The 21017-nt window shown below is 43.2% G+C and overlaps 2 protein-coding genes across 3 annotated transcripts; both read right to left on the bottom strand.

Annotated features, from left to right (window-relative positions):
• Positions 1-496: 496 nt before the first annotated feature.
• Positions 497-3404, bottom strand: lyrm2.S (LYR motif containing 2 S homeolog). The gene is given in 3 exon segments (NM_001171685.1): positions 497-827; positions 1014-1154; positions 3102-3404. Coding segments are annotated over 3 exon segments (264 nt in total). The 5' UTR covers positions 3144-3404; the 3' UTR covers positions 497-746.
• Positions 3405-9680: 6276 nt separating this feature from the next.
• Positions 9681-20692, bottom strand: LOC121399259 (hepatocyte cell adhesion molecule-like). 2 transcript variants are annotated; one of them, XM_041579343.1, is made up of 4 exons: positions 20307-20692; positions 18343-18446; positions 11880-12284; positions 9681-10482 (listed from the first exon to the last, which is right to left on the bottom strand). In XM_041579343.1, exons 2-4 carry the CDS (start codon positions 18392-18394, stop codon positions 10259-10261), a joined length of 681 nt encoding a protein of 226 aa, XP_041435277.1. In that variant the 5' UTR covers positions 18395-18446; positions 20307-20692; the 3' UTR covers positions 9681-10258. The 2 variants fall into 2 exon arrangements, with proteins under 2 accessions (XP_041435277.1, XP_041435278.1); XM_041579344.1 differs by lacking the exon at positions 20307-20692 and having other exon boundaries at positions 18343-19163.
• Between the last annotated feature and the right edge of the window lie 325 nt (positions 20693-21017).

Below are 21017 nucleotides of genomic sequence, written 5' to 3'. Positions count from 1 at the left end.
CACAAGTCACAATCCTCACACTCAGGGCAATGGACTCCTGACTGATCAGTAACTGCCCCTGGGATGTCACTTACTGTACCTCCTCCTTCTGTCTCACTGGTCACATTTATTCTATAGAGGATGTGCAGTCAGTCAGTCAGTCAGTCGTATAAAGCAGTTTTTGCATTAGCCTCGTGCACATTCATCTTTCCTCCATTCTCCCCACTATAATGTGAGTATGAGCCTCTCCCTGTGATGTTGGAGAGCAGAGCAATGAATGTGCAGCTGAGTCTACTGCCACCTTGTGGTGAAACTGGGGTACCAGTCAATGCACCTTTATTCCTTTCTACATCATTCCCATCAGCCCCTGCCCCGGGGAGCTTACAATTTAAAGTTTCTATCACAGCAGCGTCACTTCTATCAGGAGCCCATTAACCTCCCAGCATGGTCTGGGAATCTCCATTAGAACTGATGGAATGGAGGTTTCGTCATCAGCAAAAGAAAAGGGTTCTTTGTATTAGAGCAGTCAATATATTGCTTTTATTAATAATCGGGAGGGGGCTGGGTGAATTTACAGGACATTTATATGACTGGGTGTTGCCGTCTCGGCTTGTTCCATCAGTGGAAGGAAAGGCCACGAGTCAGGACTACCAGTAGCCACGCACATATGTATGGAGCCACCTCACTGCCAAACTGACAACTGTACGACCCCCCGGTGGAACTGCTGCATCACCTTCCATCTATGGAGAGTGGCCACCATGTTGGCGCTATGATTTGGCTAGCTGGAGGGCTCGCTCCAATTCCTGCAGCTGTCTCTGTCCGTGAGAGATCATCATGCGAATAGCAATCTGTAAGAACAAGGGAACATGTTGTACAACCCAAAGAGGCAGGTGTATGGGGAGCTGCTGGGAGTTGTAGTTGGTTAGACTGTAAGCTCTAGTGAGCAGGACTCCCGTTACCTCCAATATCAATCTATAGAAATATATATATATATATATATATATGTGTGTGAGCCATAACACGTGTCCTCTCACCTCCTCCGAGGCCCCTTTATTCCTCCTGAACTCGTCCCTGGCCCAGTCCTGCAAGTACTGACGGTCGGCAGCGCCGGGGATCTGTCGCACGGCTCTCACTATTCTCCTGTAAAGTCCCAGCACCTGCTGCCTGACCAGGAACTGATGGGAGAGGGGAAGACCTTTAGTCATGAAACAGCCTGTGCCCACCCTTGTACTCATGAACAGGTCCGGACTGAGAATTAAAATAGGCCCTGACATTTCAGGTACACACAGGCCCAATCAGCCCACACAGAGGCCCAAACCGTCCCCACCAGGCCACTAAATACTGACTTTCTATGGCACCTTAAAGCAGCCCCTCTGGCATTTGCCAGAACCCACAGATTGCCTGTCCAGGCCTGCTCATGAACCACCCCCCCCCCCAGCTTTGAATGGAACGGCCCTGTAGGGGGCGTGGCAGCAGTATGACATCATCCCATAGAGACAGGATACCCCAGGGTTGTCAGGTTGGTGGGTTTCCAGACTAATTGGGCTACTTATTTATAGCACAGGTGAGGTTTGAAAGTACAAAGTAGCCAAGGTGCGGATTTGGGCTACTTTTTTTTTTTTTTCCCCCCTAATGTGCCTGCGTCTCCCAAAGCATGTTGGGTAATGTCATTTTTGTTTAACCATTTGTCGACTTAAGTTAATTCAAGTTAAATGTAAGACTACAATACAAGGCTGAGCTTTTTTTCCAACATTTAATGAAATTGTATTTGTATTAGGGACCCCTATACCTCCTGCCCCTCTGCAGTTACCCCCCTAGTGATGGGACAATCTGTCCCATTTTGCTTCATGGAAAAATTTGAAAAAGGTGTATTTTCACATATATTCTTTTTAGTGCACATACTGGGCTATTTTTGGGCTACTATTAAAGTGCCTCTTTGCTAGTGTTGGGCTGGTGTTGGTATTGGGCTGGTGTTGGGGTCGGGCTACTGTTGGGGGTCTGGCTACTGTTGGTATTGGGCTGGTGCTGGGGTCGGGCTACTGTTGGTGTTGGGCTGATGTACTTGGGCTGGTGTTGGGGTCGGGCTAGTGCTGGTGTTGGGCTAGTGTTGGTATTGGGTTGGGCTCGTGTACTTGGGCTGGTGTTGGTATTGGGCTGGTGTTGGGGTCGGGCTAGTGTTGGTATTGGGTTGGGGTCGGGCTGGTGTTGGGTCGGGCTCAGGGCTGATCCTATCAAATGTGGGGCCCAATTGGGACCATGTTGGCGGGGCCCCTAGACAAAGTGTTGCTGGCTACTGAAACACCAAGTATTTAGTAAAATAAGGGCATACAGGCACAAAATAGAAAGGAAAGGGGCAGACAAGGTAAGAGAGTGAGAGGGATGAAATAGGGGCACATAATAGGGGCACACAGGGTAAGAGAGAGAGAGAGGAAATAGGAGAGTGGACTGGGCCAATTAGTTTGTGGCAGGCTGGGCCGATTCAGCTTGGGAGCAGGCTTGGTTGGATTGGGGGCAGGCAGGGCCTATCAAGGTTGGAGGAAAGCTGGGCCTATGAGAGTTGGGGGCAGGCAGGGCCTATGGAGTTGGGGGATAGGCTGGCTTATCAGAGTTGGGGGTGGGCTGGACCTATGGATTTGGGGATGGGCTGGACTCTCAAAGTTGGGGGCAGGCCAGGCAGCATCATGTGCTGAGGGAAATATTATCTGTGGTGCGGGGCCCAATTGGTCCAATAGGCCTAAGGCCGGCCCTGGTCGGGCTGGTGTTGTAGTGACTTCGGCTGGTTCAGAACATGAGACGTGACCCGCTTGGGACCCCCGGCCATTACATCACATGACATCACATTCCATGACACGAGCAGTAGATGTGACATAGTAGAAATAGAAACACAGTGTCACTGAATTGTTAGACACAAGCCTGGAAATGACTGGAACTACAAGTCCCACAATTCCTTAACCTTCACCCAACGCCGGAAGTAGAAGAAGGAAGTGGTTGACAGATCATTAGAGGTTTTACAGAATTACAGTCAGTGAGCGGAGACACAAGCGGACGCCCCTATCCCTCTCCCTTTGCAGCAGTCGCTCCGGATCTCCGCACGGTCCCACTAACCTCTGCCGCCCACTCACCTGCTTGAGAGTAAGCGCCGCCGGAGGGAGCCGAGATCCCATCACTTCCATAAACCAACCGCGTCCGCTCAGCACAACGACCTCTGGCGGCGGGAGGAGAGAAATACAGGCGCCTATAACTAAGAGCAGAGTTGGGTCTGTTTGTCACAGCGACCCCTGCCGGTGGGAGGAGTTAATTAAAGGGCCCCGAGAAGACACAGGGGCACAAGGACTTGTAGGGGAGCAATTTCCCTCTTCATTGGGGCCCTCCCTAAATATCACGGGGAGCCCTTATTGGACCTATGGATTACTGGAATAATGTCTTCTAATTCTCCAGACTCACGACTGGTGCCTAGTGACGTCATCAGTTATAACCACAGCTTCGTGATGTCACTTCTGTCACATGACTCACTGGGGCTCATTTATTAACGCAGCGCAGCGCTAAAAAGAGCGCAGTGGCCAGACATTTGCCCAGCGCATGCGAGTATTTAATAATGTAGCGCACAATACCTTAACAGTGCGATTTGTGCGCTAATGTAGACACAAGACAGGTGCGACGTGTGAAACTGCGTATCAGCTGTCGCAGTGCTTATAATAAATTGTGCGCACAGGAAGATACCGCAAAGGTAAGGATTAGTTGTGCTCATGTATGAATGCGCTGCTTTAATTAGTTGCGTCACATATTGCGCATATTGCGTTCACTTAGACGCATCTGCATTTGTTTCTGTGCTAATATTTGTTTGGTTGCAAAGGTGTTTAGCCTACTTGATACCCTTAAAGGAACCTTGGTCAATATAAACATGTTGGGTGGAAGGCGTGGTTAATATGCACTTTACAAGGGTTGTTCATCTTGAATATACTAGCGCAGCTGGGCAGGAATGCGCATTTTGAAGAGCGTTACTATTACGCCACGAAGAGGCAGGCGTAAAAATTGTGGTGCTGTTGCCCGGGTGCAGTTTTGCACATATACAGACGCAAATCTGCGACGGCCGCAGTGCAAGCGCATTGTAGCCACGCCCACAGCCACGCCCCTAACAACCACGGCATCGTTTGCGACATAAATGCCCAATCTTTTGCGCAATGCGCATAAACAAAACCATCGCAAAAGCTCTGTGTTATGCGCAATATCACGCAAATATATTAGCGATCACGCTTGTGATGGCGCAGACAACCTTTTGCGTCCACTTATGCGCTGCGCTGCTTTAATAAATGAGCCCCACTGTCACTTATTGTAAATCTCAATAAATAAACGACCCCCTGTTGCACAATGATGTGAATATTAGAAATCCTGTATATTGGGCCTTACAGCTAATCCCACAAACAGTCCCTGTTGTTACTAGTGTTCCACCAACATTGGGATCAACTGTTATTGTTACCGGCCAAGTGGCAACTCTACTTGTCATCTCGCCAGTAAAAAAGATGGCGGAAGCCAATATTATTATCTGTAGTGAAGCAGGAGAGCAGAGAGAGGTAATCACCAAGTTATCTGGACTCCAAGTGATCACCCCACTGTCCCATCACATTGCTCTTTGCCAACAAATCATAATAATTCAGTTCTATTTAGCATCAGGGTTGCCACCTTTTCATTGAGAAATACAGAAATACTTCCTATTTATCTATACTCCCTGTTCATAACATTGGCATCAGCCATCTTTGTTACTGGCCTGTGGCAACAGCGAGTGCTATTTCCAGTGCAAGTGCAATCGTCTGGATTTCCTCATATCTCCATCATAATTTGTGAGGTAAATTGCCTCTCGGCCTGCCCCCAATCCCCTGGAACTTACCTTTTCTTTTGCTTCTTCTAGCGTCTGTGGTGCGGCCCCGCCACTTTTGACGTCACGGTCCGCCCATTTTGACATCACAGCCCGCCCCTTTGTGTCCCCGCCCCCCACCAGCTGGTAAAGCATTTTAAAAAAGGTGGCAACCCTAACTACGACCTTCGACTACGACTTCGATTCGAACTAAAAATCGTTCGACCATTCGATAGTCGAAGTACTGCAGCCCTCGTAGTTACTGTCTCTTTAAAAAAAACTTCGACCACATACTTTGGCGGTTTAAACCTACCGAGGTACAATGTTAGCCTATAGGGACCTTCCCCAGCACTTTTCTAAGGTTTTTTTGATCGAAAGAAAATCCTTCGATCGTAGGATTTGCAGTAAATCCTTTGAATTCAATATTCAAATTCGTAGGATTTTACTACGAGGGTCGAATTCGCGGGTTTATTAACCCTCGATATTCGACCCTTAGTAAATGTGCCCCTGAATGATTCGACTGTTTAGGATTCCGCTATGGGATTGTGGCCCTTTTTGTATCTCTGTAATATATTGAGAGCAGGACCTGATCCAAGTGTAGTTTCCCTGGTCTATATAATGACTCTGCTGCCCATCTGTATAGGCCCTGGCATTGAGCACAGTGAAAGTCTGATGAAAACTATATATATAGATATATATTAGGGATGTACCGAATCCACTATTTTGGATTCCGCCGAATCCATCTTGGAAGATTCGGCCGAATCCATCTTGGGTTGACACCTTTGTTCAGTGCAAAGTCCAGACAGGGGGCAGGTGAGTTCAGGGGCTGGAGGGCAGAGAATGGGCAGGACATGGGCACCGCCAACAGAAGATTTGATTCCAGCCTCGCCTCCTGCTGTGTTCATGTCTTGACATTACAAATATGAATGGAGAATAGACCCAAGATATATATATATATATAATTTGCAGTCTCATACCCTTTAATCAGGCTCTGGTCTGGTTTTGGTTTCACCTACATATTCTTATTTAAAATTTTCATTCCAAACCTGCAGACCTGCAAATACACAATGTATATCAATTATGGGATTATGTCTACAAAACCCTAAATGCAGCAAATGCACCATGTGACCGTATATTCATCATGTGACCTTATATTCATCATGTGACCTTATATTCATCATGTGACCTTATATTCATCATGTGACAGTATATTCATCATGTGACCTTATATTCCCCATGTGACATTATATTCCCCATGTGACATTATATTCACCATGTGACTGTATATTCATCATGTGACAGTATATTCATCATGTGACCTTATATTCCCCATGTGACATTATATTCACCATGTGACCGTATATTCATCATGTGACCGTATATTCACCATGTGACATTATATTCCCCATGTGACCGTATATTCATCATGTGACAGTATATTCACCATGTGACATTATATTCCCCATGTGACCGTATATTCACCATGTGACCATATATTCCCCATGTGACAGTATATTCACCATGTGACATTATATTCTTGGCTCCCGACCCAAATTGTGCACCCGCCAGTCCAAGTGGCTGCCATTGAAATCGATTAAAGGACCAGTGACATCTTTTTTTAAAAAAAAAATACGTTAGTATAGAACAAAAAAAAAACCATAAAGACAAGTTAAACTTTTGAAATCACTAATTATTTATTAAAAAATAATTCACTGAAACTCTGCTGGCACTCCTCCTTAGAAAAGTCGAAAGGGTCTCCCTGGCTATCTCCTATAAGGAAGGCAGGGAGGAGAAATCAAGCGCCGCACGATGGATCACCGAATCGCATTTTCTGAAGAGGAGCGAAAGCAGAGTTTTGGTAAGTTATTTCTTAATAAAGACTTAGCGATTTCAAAGTTTAATTTGTCTTTGTGGGGTTTTTTTTTTTCCTTCTATACTAACGAATTCAATTTTTTTTTATGTAACTGTTCCTTTAAGAGCCCCTAAAAGATGAATTTAATGTGCGTTCTGTCACTAGGGGGCATTAGAACCTCAACATCAGGTAAAATCAGATAAATTAGCCTTTATTATAGTTTTTTTTTTTTTAAATTATTTAGAAATGAGTTAATTTGCAATGGGTTTCAAGTTATTTGTGACTGAGAATGGATCGGTGGAGGCAGCTGACTTACAGGCCTAAAGGAAAACTTGTGGCGCATTGAGTCAAGCAGAGGACAGAAAGGAGCAGACTGACGCTGCATTCATTAGCAATTACACTTACACATAACCTCAAAACCATTGAACAATTCTAAATGAACGTATGTGGGAATGTTGCTTAGAAATGATTTTTTAATTTGGCTGAAGTTCCCCTTTAAAAGTGACTAGGAATTCTGTTGGAATTATAGGAGTTGTGCTTGAGCCCCCTTATCCCTCTGGAGCAGTAACATTCCCGACTCCTGCTTGTGCCCCTCTCAGATTACCCCCAGGAGACCCCATTCCCCGTTACTTGTAGGAAAGAGACTGCTGTTATCTTTGCCTTCCACTAGGAGACACTATAACATAACTAGACTCACTCATAGAATATGTCGGTGGAGAAGCAGTTGAAATGAACTATCTGGCCTCACACTGATTCCCCCTCATTCATAAGACCCCATTACCCAACTTATTTTCCCCAGTACAAACCTCTATGCCAATTCCCCACATTCATATACAGGTTCCTTTCCCCCAGTTCAACACTCTCTGCTATTTGCTCAAGTTCAGCCCTCTTTATAATTTCCCTAAACATTTCTGCCAGTTCAGCTTTGAAGGCATTTCCTTGTGTCCTTTGTAGAAGGCGGTATTTTTATAACCGTGACTGTCCTGCCTCCAGCACTCGTCTGAGTGCCTCCTCCCGTGAGTGCACACTTTGGGTCAGGAATCAGAACCAAAATGTCAGATGATGCATTTGATGTTGTAGACAGACATAATCCACTCAGTCTTTATTATTGTTTATTTGGTGGACTCTGGTTTAGAATTGGTTGTGAACCAGAGCCAGATCAAAGAATTCAAGGGCAAGGGACTGCAGATTATCAGATTATCTCCTGTTTTTTACAAATAATTTCAGATCACAATGGTCTGCACCAAAGGCTACTGTGGTTTAGGACTGTGTCTCCTGCTGCAGAGCAGTCAGTCTTGCTGTATGACAGTTAGACAAACCCTGATCATTTCACTGACTGTCACACTCTCCCTGGGCCTCACACTTTCCCTTTGATACAACCAAACACTCCTGCATGGGAACTCTCAAGACATGACATTTGTTTACAGCAGTAAAAATGTTAAGTTAAGAAGGTCCCAAGTGCAACTAGAGTCAGCTGCCTCCTTCATGTGGCCCCATTTCACTGGGACTGGGGCGGTGACCCTTGGGTGCAGAAAGAATCCTAGTACATGATACAGTATTCCATTATTACCTTATTAATATTTATTTAGATATTGTTTCCTTGACCCAGTCTGGAAAAGGTAGCTGTTGGGTGTTATGGCTGGTGCCCTTATTATGTCGGTATAGGATTAAGTGTGTTACACAACCCCACCTCTAAATGTGAGTGCTGAACTCAATATCTGCACAAAGGATGTTGCAGCTAAAGCTCTAATTCTAAGCAACTTTTCAATTGGTTTTTTAATTATTTTTTATTCAAATGGGGGTCACTGACCCCACCAAAAAAACAAATGTGTAAGGCTACAAATGTATTGTTATTGCTTATTATTCATCTTTCTATTCAGGCCTCTCCTATTCCATAGTCCAGTCTCTTATTCAAATCAGTGCATGGTTGCTAGGGGAATTAGGACTCTAGCAACCAGACGGCTGAAACTGCAAACTGGAGAGCTGCTGAATAAAAAGCTAAATAACTCAAAAACCACAAATAAAAAACAATTGCAAATTTTCTCAGAATATCACTCTCTACAAAGGTGAACAACCCCTTTAAAGGAACACAGTTATCAAAAAAAGTTAGTAGTTTCAGTACAATCTAATACTCAATAAACACCTGTGATGCTTTTCCAACTTGGCCCATTTATTTCCATTTGCAGCTTTAGGGCTGTTACACACGGGGGTTTTTTTGTGTGCTCCCCTGCGTTACGCTTTCTTCCGTTCAGCCGCAGGGGAGTGCAGCAGTAGACGCACTCAGTTATTGTGAAGGTTGCTGTGTAAGCGCCAAACACTGGTGGGACGCAGCATGTTGCATTTCTCCTGCATTTGGCGCTTACATGCGTCTGTGTGAGTACAGCCCCCTTCACAATAATTGAGAGCATCTACTCCTGCGTTTACCCAGTGGCTGAACAGAAGAAAGCGTAACGCAGGGGAGCGCAGGAAAAACCGCCCGTGTGTAAGAGCCCTTAAAAACAAATACATCAGCCCAGTGAATCAGGGCACCTGTTGGAGTCATGAGGATCGTTGTCCAATTATCTGTCGGCCCGGCGAATCAATAACATTAGAATGTGCGGCCACTGCCGACTGTTACTGGGATCTCTTATTGGCCGAGGGAAGGTGTATTTAATGACTGTATGTAAATCAACTCATATATATTTATGAATAAAGCTATAAAGCTGCACAATCCTAATCCTCAAGCTGAAATGTGCCATTTATCTCTGAGCTGGGCTCTGAGTCTGGATGTGCCATATTTCTGATTAATATCAAGTTAATTATTCACTAATCTGTACAGGACAAACAGCATTGATTTAAGAATAAACATTAATTAACAGGCTGGATAATATCCGCAAGACTGACTGTGTGAGTGCAACCCCCAAACGAATATATTCACTCTGCTCCAGTCTCACTAATGAGAAATGCATTGGGAACTTAAAACAAAAGCACCATTAGGGTCCTGTGATACCAGCCAGCTCCTCTTGCAGTTGGTCACTTTAATGGCTATTTCAATTACAATTATTCAGTTGCTCACAATCCTGACAGGAAGAATGGCTATTAACATGTATTTATAAAGCACCAACATATGCAGCAGCGCTGTACAATACAGTAAATGCGTTTATACATAGAACTTGCAGGTTACATTCAATTATTGACTTACTGAACAGCTTACATTGGAGACAGTTAAGGGGGATATGATCACTATATATAAATATATAAGGGGGATATGATCACTATACTGTATATAAATATATAAGGGGCAGTAATGAAATAGAGAAAATACAGAGAAGAGCGACTGTTGTAGCACATACATCAGAGCTTTAAGAAAGACTAACATGTTCCTTTTTAACAAGGGAGGAAGTAAGAGGGCTACTTGAATTAACTCAAATACCATCTTGGAGTCTGGGTGGAATTTTTCCCCCTTTGAGGCAAATTGAAGAGGCATCAGATGGGTTTTTTTTGCCTTCTTCTGGATCAACTGGCAGTTAGACAGGGTTCAAGTTGAACTTGATTGACAAGTCTTTTTTTACAATGTTGCTTCAACAAAAAGCTCATTAAATGCCACTGGGCCCATAATACTTCCTTATATATCTCCTAGGTGGCTTCTTGTCCGAGCCAAGGCCAATGAAGACGGCTACTGTTAAGAGGATCGTGACTATTCGGCTGCCAAGGATAATGCCGGCGGTAGCGGGTAGACTGACGCTGCTGGAGTTGCTTGTGCAGAAACAATATGGCGCCATTTCCATCTCCATTTTAGTGTTGTTAGGAATGGCTGGAGCTACATGGGATGGAAATATGGAAAGTCAGCTCATGGGGTTTCCTGCTGGAAACAGAATAAACATCATCTCTATTATCATCTATCTACTCCTTGTATTGCTAGAACTTCTTCTTTAGAGCAATGGAAGGCAGACTGGAGGAGACCTTCTTGGAGCTCCTGGTGGGCCAAACTAATGCTGCAAGTGAAACATATACTTTTATATACAGAGCAGGCAAAAGAGAAGCGTGCATGTCTATAGAGGTAGACCTATTGTGTGCCAGGGGTCATCATCTTACCCAAAACTTGCTTTACAACATAAACCCTGCATAGAACACTCTACATCTGTAGTGCTTATTGTTGGCCTGGTCCTGCCTCTGTGCCAGTGTAAGAGGGCAGATTACTGGTGATTAGTACCAGTTCTATCTCCATATTATGCACAAAAAACAACAACTTTTCAGCTCTTGTGTAGGTAAAACAAGGTTATTTGGGATTTTACCTAAACATGGCATTTTATGTTATATTCAGAAGCAGGTTTGGAGCTGTCACCCCGTGTCAGGTTTCCAGTGGGACGAAGTATAAGGCCTGTGTTTATTTCAGAGTATGTGTCTGATTCTGACAGCTCCTAGGAACAGTCTAAAGTGTCTCATGAGACCTTCTCAGCTGCCTCCTGTTTTACTCCTGGCTTCTCCAGCTGCTAAACTCATTTCTCAGGACGAAGCCTTAGCTGGGATTCATATCTAGAGTCCATGCATTCTCGTGGCCAGAATATTCCGGCTCATTACTTGTTTTTTTAGAACTTTTGAGTTATATAATATATAACAGCTTGCAAAATATAGCATTGCCAACATCCTACTCTAAGAGAGCTCCATGGTAGATACAAATAATATGATGTAGTGGTTTCTTTATACTAAACTTTAACTTGTCTCCGAAATAATAGTGAGAATCCAGTCTGATTTTCTGCTGCAGACTAACAGCCAGCAAATTGTAGGGCAGGCATTTAGCACAGAGCCTATGACTTGGAGGAATCCTATAACTGTGCAGCTTGCGTCTCAATACGTTTCACCAGATATGGTCACATCAGAACTCCATCTGAACCCAAACCGGCGGGTTAGTTATTCTTACCCCTTACATATTCCACCCTCTTACATATAACACTGACTCATCCTTTCTAAAAGACTAACCACCAGTAGGCCCATGCCCTAAAAATGTCCCAATCTTATTGAAGACCCATACTCAGTTGACCCACAGCAAAATCTTTGCAAGGCCCCCTTATGTTGCAAACATGTTTCCCAGCAGCCTCTCAGTTGTCCACCCCTACTGTTACCCCCTTGGTGATACCCATGGAATATTTCAGTCCTTTCCTAAGCTTCTATGGATCCATTGTCTCTTCCCTAGAAAAAGTTGATCTTTCTACCTACCATGTTCCCACACAGAGCTTATTGACTTTCCAGGCTCCTCCACCGTGACGTTGATGGTCGTCGATACGACAGTATTCGAATCTCGTAGCGTCACCCGATAGATGCCATTGTCATTCTGTGCCAGGTGACGAATAACCAAAGAGCCATTTTTTGGGATGATGTTCATGCGCCCCTCGTATCCTTTAGGTGGAAACATTTTGATGTTCAGGCTTTCTTCCATGCTGGAAGAGTTTGTTTCACGTATGGTACATCTGACCAGTTCAGTGTTGGAATCCAGAAGCTCCCATTTGATCTGGATCCAGTTGGTCTCTGGGGAAGAGTAGGATATGGAGAGCAGAAGGGAGTTGTTCCTGGTCCCCTGCACATGTGACTGAGAGGAAGAAATACTGAGGGCTTCAGAGGATCCTGTAAAATAGGAGAGTTTTAGGAAACTTTTCTTCCCCCACCCATAGATTTTACCTTTATGGGCACTTCCCAATAACATGGTGTGGTGTTTGTGCAGATGGTCCGTTGATATCACTGTGCCCAGACTTATACTGTGCATACTTTATGTTAGCTTAAAAGTGAAAGTTACTGTTGTGTAATGGCTGCATGAGTCTCTGCTAATAAAGCACTGTTATACTCTACTCATCGCCGGCTACCCAAAACACAACACATGGGGCCTTGGGTATATGATTACCATGGGGTGAGGGTATCTGCTGGGCTTGAGATGATATTACCATGGCACTATTGGGGGAGGGGTATATGCAGTCATGTAGAGAAGAGACATTTGGTACTTTAATGTAGAAAATGTTTTTCATTCATGTCGGTTCAGATAAAAAAAACAACCCAGAAGCTAAAAAACAGTTGAAAGAAGAGAAACCAGTCTGTGGGGAAACTCCCTCCTCAGAAATATGACATTGTTCCAACTCCCAGCCGTGAGCAATGGGTGCAGGTGTCACTGTGAAAAAGGACAAGGAGCCCACTCATCTCTATCACCCCATTCTCCTTCATTTTCCCCCCAATGTTGCACCTTACTTTCACTTTTATATTGAGCAGGGCACGTTCACTTCTCTAAAGCAGCCACATCCTGTTATGAGCCGAGACCCTCACTTCGACACTGGAAAAAACATGTTTTTCATTCTCTACATGATACCGGCACCACTAAGCCCCCCACTCCTGTCTCATCATGCCGCTATGGATCTCTAGTTTGCACACCTACTCCCTCTCCTGACTTATTTTAAATAGAGTTAATGAGCTCTGCATAAACAACCTCCTCCCTTCCACTCCTTTGCTGTGACTGTTTTGCCTTACAGTCATAGGTCCATTGTGCAGGACGATTACCTGGGCACTGAGAATCGAATTATACACCTTGCAAGAACCAGGAAGTTAGAAACAGAAAGTAGTTTCAGTTTCTTTGTCCAGTTTAGCGCAAGAAATAACCAGAATAATAGAGATTCTTAACCACTTAAATGCCTGACGGGCTTTTCATACTTTTGTTTTGATTAGAAAATATGTATTTGTTCTGTATTATTTCTCAGGACAATGGAAGTGAAAGTAATATATATATATAAAATGAATATCTTGTAAATTATATTCTTATAAACAGTGACTAGTGATGTCATCAGTTATAAACGGTGAGTAGTGATGTCATTCTTGTCACATGACTCGCTAAAACTTGTGTATTATAATAATTAAAGTTCCCCCAGTTGCAAAATATGAGGATATTAGAAGTTACCTTAGAGTTCCATGACCTGTATAAAAACACTCGGCCTTCGGCCTTGTACTTTTTTATGGTCATGAAACTCCTCGGTAACTTATAATATCCTTATATTTTACAAGAGGGGGTACTTTATTCACTATATATATATATATATATATATATATATATATATAGGATGAGGCAGCACAAATACGCCTTCCCCTCTTCCATATAATGAGCTTTACCTTCTCTGTAAACTTAATGCACAGGCTGCATTTGGAGGCAGGAGGTGTCTGTTTATACAGAGTTTAGTATCTTCCCTTTAATGTTCAGTATGATGGAGCAATGCACAGACAGAGACACAGACAGAATCCTCTGCACATTTCCATAACTACGTTGTATATATAATATAATACAATATAATATTATAAATAAATAAATAGGAATAATATATATTCATACAGCACATTAAAGAGGTTATACATCATTCCTATGAGTCTATGCACTGGTGGAGCTTACAATCTAAGGTCCCTATAACAGTCTCACACACACTAGGGTAATTATATGAGAAGCCAATGAACCTGTCTGTATGTGTTTGACACATGGGAGGAAATCCAGGCAGAATCGGGTAGAACATACACACACCGCGGCTGGAATCAGATCAGGTCCCGGGTGCTGCAGAGAAGCGGAACCATTCCCTGAACACATAATTCTGGCATTTTTCTTGCAGAAATTATATTTTCAGTTGTGTCTCTGGGAAGCAATTTGAGACTATGGGAAGGCAGAACGTTCCATTGCATGGAGTCATCTCCTATCATGGCAGTTAGTGCCAGCCTGTATGGAATCCTATCATGGCAGTTAGAGAAGATAAACAACGAATCACCTGGGTACACATGGGTAAAGTACAGGGCAAAGACTGTATTCACTTATCAGGGGAGGTTCCTGCATGACAAGGACCGCCATTTGAAATCACGGGCCCCGTACAACATTTTCTGTGCCCCATGGGCCACGCCCAGCCCCCGAGCTCCACCCCAGATCCCCCCACACTACAATTAAAAGACCATCACAGACATCAGGGCTAAAAACTGTAACCCCCCCCCCACACACACAAGTTATAAAAAGTCATTGATGGTCAGGACCCCCTCATAGATTAAAGAAAAACTGTGGTGTAAGGGCCCCCCATAAAAGTTTAAAAAAAAAAAACATTGGTGGTCAGGGCCTCCCTACAAGTTAGAAAAAACCTTGGTCCTAGGGCCTCCCATAAAAGTTTTTAAAAAATCATTGGTGGTCAGGGCCCCTCATAAGTTTAAAAAAAAAGTTTCTGGCCATGGGCAAATTTGCCCAGTGTTGATAAATGACCCCCAGTGAGTATAAACCCCAGGGCTTTTGCCCCAATATTTTCTGAAAATTTTTATTTCTGGGTAGTGAAAGTGAACTGACTTCTACTACATTGAGAACACAAAGGGACAAGCAGACACTGCTTTCAATAGGAATTAAAAGTAACTTTATAACTAAGGAAATTACTTTTTCTTTTATTATTCCAAAATCAGTGTTTGGGTGCAGTTGCCCTTGGATGTTGATCAACATGAATAAGGAGACGGAGATTGTACTGAGACTCGGCACAGAAGCCATTGCTCGTCGGATTAGTGACCTCCCGGTGTGTGCGAGTGCAGAGATGAAACTATGTATCGCTTTTAATTTGCCAAAAATATCTTGTGGTTTAGGGCAATACACCTTAAAGGGGAAGTGCACCTCTGTCCTCACTGTGATGAACCCCCTACTCTGTTCCTTTAAATGAAACTTCTTTTCCTCTAGTCTGAAGGGGAGGCCTCTGGTACGTGATTCTCTTTATGGGTAAAAAGGTCCCCTGCTATTTGTCTATAATGTCCTCTAATGTACTTGTAAAGTCTAATCATGTCCCCTCACAAGCGCCTTTTTTCCCCCAGAGAAAACAACCCCAACCTTGTCAGTCTCCCCTCATAATTTAACTCTTCCCTCCCTCTAACCAGTTTAGTTGCACTTAGTCTCTGCACTCTCTCCAGCTCATTTATATCCCTCTTAAGGACTGGAGTCCAAAACTGCCCCCATACTCCAGATGAGGCCTCACCAGGGACCTATAAAGAGACACAATTATGTTTCATCCCTTGAGTTAATGCCCTTTTTTATACAAGAACTTTATTTGCTTTAGTAGCCACAGAATGACACTGCCCAGAATTAGACAACGTGTTATCTACAAAGACCCCAAGATCCTTCTCATTTAAGGAAACTCCCAACACACTGCCATTTAGTGTAGAACTTGCATTTATATTATTTTTGCCAAAGTGCATAACCTGCATTTATCAACATTGAACCTCATTTTCCAGTTTGCTGCCCAGTTTTCCAGTTTAGACAAATCACTGTGCAAAGTGGCAGCATCCTGCATGGAACCTATAGTTCTGCACAATTTAGTCTCATCTGCACAAATAGAAACAGTACTTTCAATGGCACCTCCAGGTCATTAATAAACAAGTTGAAAAGCAAGGGACCTAGTACAGAGCCCTGCGGTACTCCACTAACAACACTGGTCCAATTAGAAAATGTTCCATTTACCACCACTCTTTGTAGTCTATCTTTTAGCCAGTTCTCTATCCAGGTACAAATACTATGTTCCAGGCCAACATTCCTTCATTTAACCAGTAACCTTCTGTGTGGCACTGTATCAAATGCTTTAGCAAAGTCTAAGTAAATCACATCCACTGCCATCCCAGAATTGAGGTCTCTACTTACATTCTCATAAAAAGAAATTAAGTTAGTCTGGCAAGATCTATTACACATAAAACCATGCTGGCACACGATCATAGTATAATGATTTGCTATGAAGTCCAGAATCTTATCCTTTATTAACCCTTCAAAAAGCTTTCCTACCACTGACATCAGACTAACTGGACTATAGTTTTGAGGCTGAGAACGGGATCCTTTTTTGAATTAAGGCACCACATTAGCAATTCGCCAGTCTCTCGGCACTATGCCAGATCTCAATGAATCCTGAAAAATTAAGTAAAGAGGTTTGGCAATCACAGAGCTAAGCTTGGGATGAATACCATCTGGCCCTGGACCTTTGTTTATCTTAACATGTTCTAGTCTCTTTTGAATTTCCTCATGTGTGAACCATGAATCATTAGTTGTATTACTAGAATTGGGAAACCTTCTCTTACTGGTTCCTCATTTGTGTAGATAGATGAAAAATATGAGTTCAGAATCTGCGCTTTTATTTTGTTTTCATCTACCAGCTGACCCCCCTCTGATAGTAAGGGTCCCACCCCTTCCTGCTTCATTTTTTTACTATTAACATATTTAAAAAATAATTTTGGATTTTTTTTACTGCTTGCGGCAATATCCTTTTCCATATCAATTGTAGCTTGCCTTATAGCTTCTTTGCATGATTTATTGGCCTCCTTGTACCTTATAAATGATTCGGCTGTACCAGCTAACTTGAAAGCCTTAAAAGCAGGTCTTTTCTTACCCACCTCAACACCAACGCTTCTATTGAACCAAAAAGGTTTTGATTTGCAACGACGTTCCTTGCTTACAAGTGGAATATACTGACACGTATATTTATTAAGCAGCATTTTAAAGACTTCCCATTTTTGTTCTGTGTTTAACCCTGTGAAAAGCATTTCCCACTTAATATGTTGCAGAGATGCCCTTATACTGTCACAGTTTGCACGTCTGAAATGTAGTGTTTTAGTTGGTCCCTTATAGAATTGCTTCTGCAACAGAATCTCAAAGGAGACCATGTTATGATCACTATTCCCTAAATGCCCCTCACCCACACAAATGTTAGAGATGAGTTCAGTATTATTAGTTATTACAGGTACAAAAGAGAGTTATTCCTAGTAGATTCTTGAACGATGCCTTCTCCTTCACTGGAGAGCAATTGTTTCTTTAACTGTCATTTATTTATAGTTATCACTGGTCTAACAATAGATCCTGAAGCTCTAAGGTGAACCTGGTTCAATCTATGGTCCCACCACAACATTTTACCCATGAGTCACCCCCTCATGCAGCTTATGAAGCCCCTGGCCTTGCACAGAAATGGGGATATAATATGCACCACAGGTTTGGAAATGTATCATTTTAAAGGGGAACACCACCAAAAATGTTGATAAAATTCTGCAATTTATTTTCCACAGTTTTTTTTCCCAGTGGATGTTTATTTTAAAAATAATATCTGACTGTTTTTATTCTCAACAAAGAGTAATAACTGGGCCGGCGGGACACTGGGAGAAAAACCCGGTGGGCCCTGGTTCTTGTGGGTCCCGATGGCCCAGACCCGCTCCCTGCTTGAAGTATTGCCGCTCTCCTGACTATTGATGTCTGATGTCTAAAGTTGTCCCATTAGGATCTACATCCATAAAATAATTGTTAGCAGTCTGTTCCATGGAAAATATTATTTAAATATTGATTCATGAGAAAATGTATATTGCTACGTTTAACAAACAACAGTATCTTATGTAACCTAAATATAATAAATATCTGAATGAAAAGAATGAAACAGGAGGGTGATATAGACAAGTTGTCTTGAGATCTACTGATCTCCAACTAAAGGTCTCCTGGTAGATCCCGATCTGCCTTATAGGCACTAGTCCAACACTGCTGGTTCTCACTCCTGAAGCGATGTAGCAGAAGCCGGCTGATTAACAGACCTGGAGGAGGTGTGACTTCTGCTACCTTGTTCCGCGAGCCAGAAGCAAAGAGCAGAAAGGTTTAGGCAAGTGCATAAATATGAGAAGGTTCTTTTACCTGTGAATATGATCAGACTCAGTAGAAGGATTGCGACACCCGGGACAGACATGCTGCTGAAATTTAAGGGTGAATCACGGACGTGTGAGCTGTGTCAGGCTGATCTGCAAGTGGAAGAGGAAATAATAACTGTGACAATCAGCCTTAGTGATTCCTGGAACACAGTCTCAGTAGTGGGTAACACTATGTACCCCCCACCTTATAGTAAGGGCAGGAGCATATTCAAAGGAGCAACTCACCCACTCACTCACATAGAATACCATGAAAGGGTTGGTGCGCTCATGCCCGTGGGTCACTTATGTCCTCGGTGCAGGAATATTGGCTCTATGATTACAGCAATTACAGACACAGAGAACCTCCTGCCACACCCCCTGTGCAAGCTGAAATGTGGGGTGAGCCCCAAACCCCTGGGACGGGTGTATATACAATATACAGTGACCCACTGCCATGTTCAGGAAAAGTGATGGGCAGTGGTGTAACTAAAAGTTACTGGGCCCAACAACAGATTTATTTCAGGGCTCCAAAATATCTAGAGGTTGTCCTGTTTTATTAATATATATTGTAATAGGGGCCTGGACCCCCCTGCAGCCGCAGGGTCTGCTTCCTCTGTAGTTACACCGCTGATGGTGGCTCTATTGCCTGTCAAGATATTAGATATGGGGATCTCTGCACAAACTGCACCCTACACTAAAGTCCTACTGAACAGGCTCCATGGTTCTACTTAAAAGAAATTACCAAAGTTTCTGGATCTTCCCCTTTAGTATCCGACCAGGCCCTGACTGGCAATCTGTGGGTTCTGGCAAATGCCAGAGGGGCTGCTATTAAGGTGCCATAGAAAGTCAGTATTTAGTGGGCTGGTGGGGGGCTGTTTGGGCCTCTGAGTACTTGAAATGCCAGGGCCTAATTTAATTCTCAGTCCAGACCTGGAGCAGACCCACCAATACTCGTTTCTCCTCGATTAAATACAATAACATCCAAAGTTTAAAAGGTCAGCGCTAAATAAAGCTCAGGGGAAACAAGTAGGATGAAAAGGGAAACCGATAAAAACTTTATAGTGTAGTATTTACTTATAACGTTGTAGTTCCACACTCTCATACGTTCCCAATTTTACCTTTTGTGCAATTATCCTTTACAAGTCACCATGTGTGGGTGTTTGAGTGGGTTCTTACAAACGTTTAACTTTAAAGGGATCCTGTCATCAGAAAACTTGTTTTTTTTTTCAAAATACAACAGTTAATAGTGCTACTCCAGCAGAATTGTGCACTGAAATCCATTTCTCAAAAGAGCAAACAGATTTTTTTATATTCAATTTTGAAATCTGACATGGGGCTAGACATTTTGTCAATTTCCCAGCTGCCCCTGGTCATGTGACTTGTGCCTGCACTTTAGGAGAGAAATGCTTTCTGGCAGGCTGCTGTTTTTCCTTCTCAATGTAACTGAATGTGTCTCAGTGGGACATGGGATTTTACTATTGAGTGTTGTTCTTAGATCTACCAGGCAGCTGTTATCTTGTGTTAGGGACCTGCTATCTGGTTACCTTACCATTGTTCTGTTGTTTGGCTGCTGGGGGGAAAAGGGAGGGGGTGATATGACTCCAACTTGCAGTACAGCAGTAAAGAGCGATTGAAGTTTATCAGAGCACAAGTCACATGACTTGGGGCAGCTGGGAAATTGACAAAATGTCTAGCCCCATGTCAGATTTCAAAATTGAATATAAAAAAATCTGTTTGCTCTTTTGAGAAATGGATTTCAGTGCAGAATTCTGCTGGAGCAGCACTATTAACTGATTCATTTCGGAAATTTTTTTTTTCCCCATGACAGTATCCCTTTAACATGTGCACATGAAAAACCTTGTAGAAATAGGGCTGGAGGAAATCCTCTTGCTAGGAGAAGTTAAAAAGTGCAGTAATAGTGTAAAATCCTTTTTTATTCAATAACAATAAAAACCAATTGGTTACACTCACATTTTGTGATTAAAATCAGGCACAACGGGTCTCCGTGCTTAAGTCCGATGTTCCGAGTGGCCTTGGTGGTTTGTGGTTTGGGCTCCGACCCGCGTTGCCTTCAGGACCCCCCTAGCTACTTCCTGGACGCTTGGAGATGACGTCAGCTGCCTATGCCTTACGCGTTTCGTCGCTTAGCGACTTCCTCAGAGGCTTTGTGTAGGCAGGGCTTCTCATCCAGGCCTCTTATCCCATCCGGTTGTCATGATTACGCATCCTCACTCTTTCCCTTATTTATTTCCGTGGTTCTACTGAAAGCTTCTGTGCTTAATGGGAGTCATTGACCCTGACATCTAAAAATCTGAGAGGCTACAATGTTATTGTTGTTCTTACCTCTATTTCAGTTTAGTCCCTCTCCTATTCACCTTCCAGTCTCACCAGTGCCAGACTGGCCCAAAGGCAAATCAGGAAAACTCCCGGTGGGCCCAGGTGTCAGTGGCCTCTTGCTTCTAACAATTTGGCCTATTTCATGGTCATTCCCTGTTTCTTTATGGGAAAAATGGAACAATATCGGAAGTAGATATAAAAGACTAGAAGAATAAAGAGGTTGAGCGAGGACAGGAGAATAGTGGGCCCATGGTAAAGCTAAATTATTCAAAAACTACAAAGAAATAAAAAAAAGTCCAACTCTAAAGTGTCTCCGAATATCGCTGCCTACGACATGCTGAAAGT

Source organism: Xenopus laevis, chromosome 1S (genome assembly GCF_017654675.1).
Source record: "Xenopus laevis strain J_2021 chromosome 1S, Xenopus_laevis_v10.1, whole genome shotgun sequence".
Lineage (NCBI taxonomy): Eukaryota > Metazoa > Chordata > Amphibia > Anura > Pipidae > Xenopus > Xenopus laevis.
The sequence above is the reverse complement of the archived record's forward strand: the minus strand, read 5'-3'. Positions and strand labels throughout refer to the sequence as shown.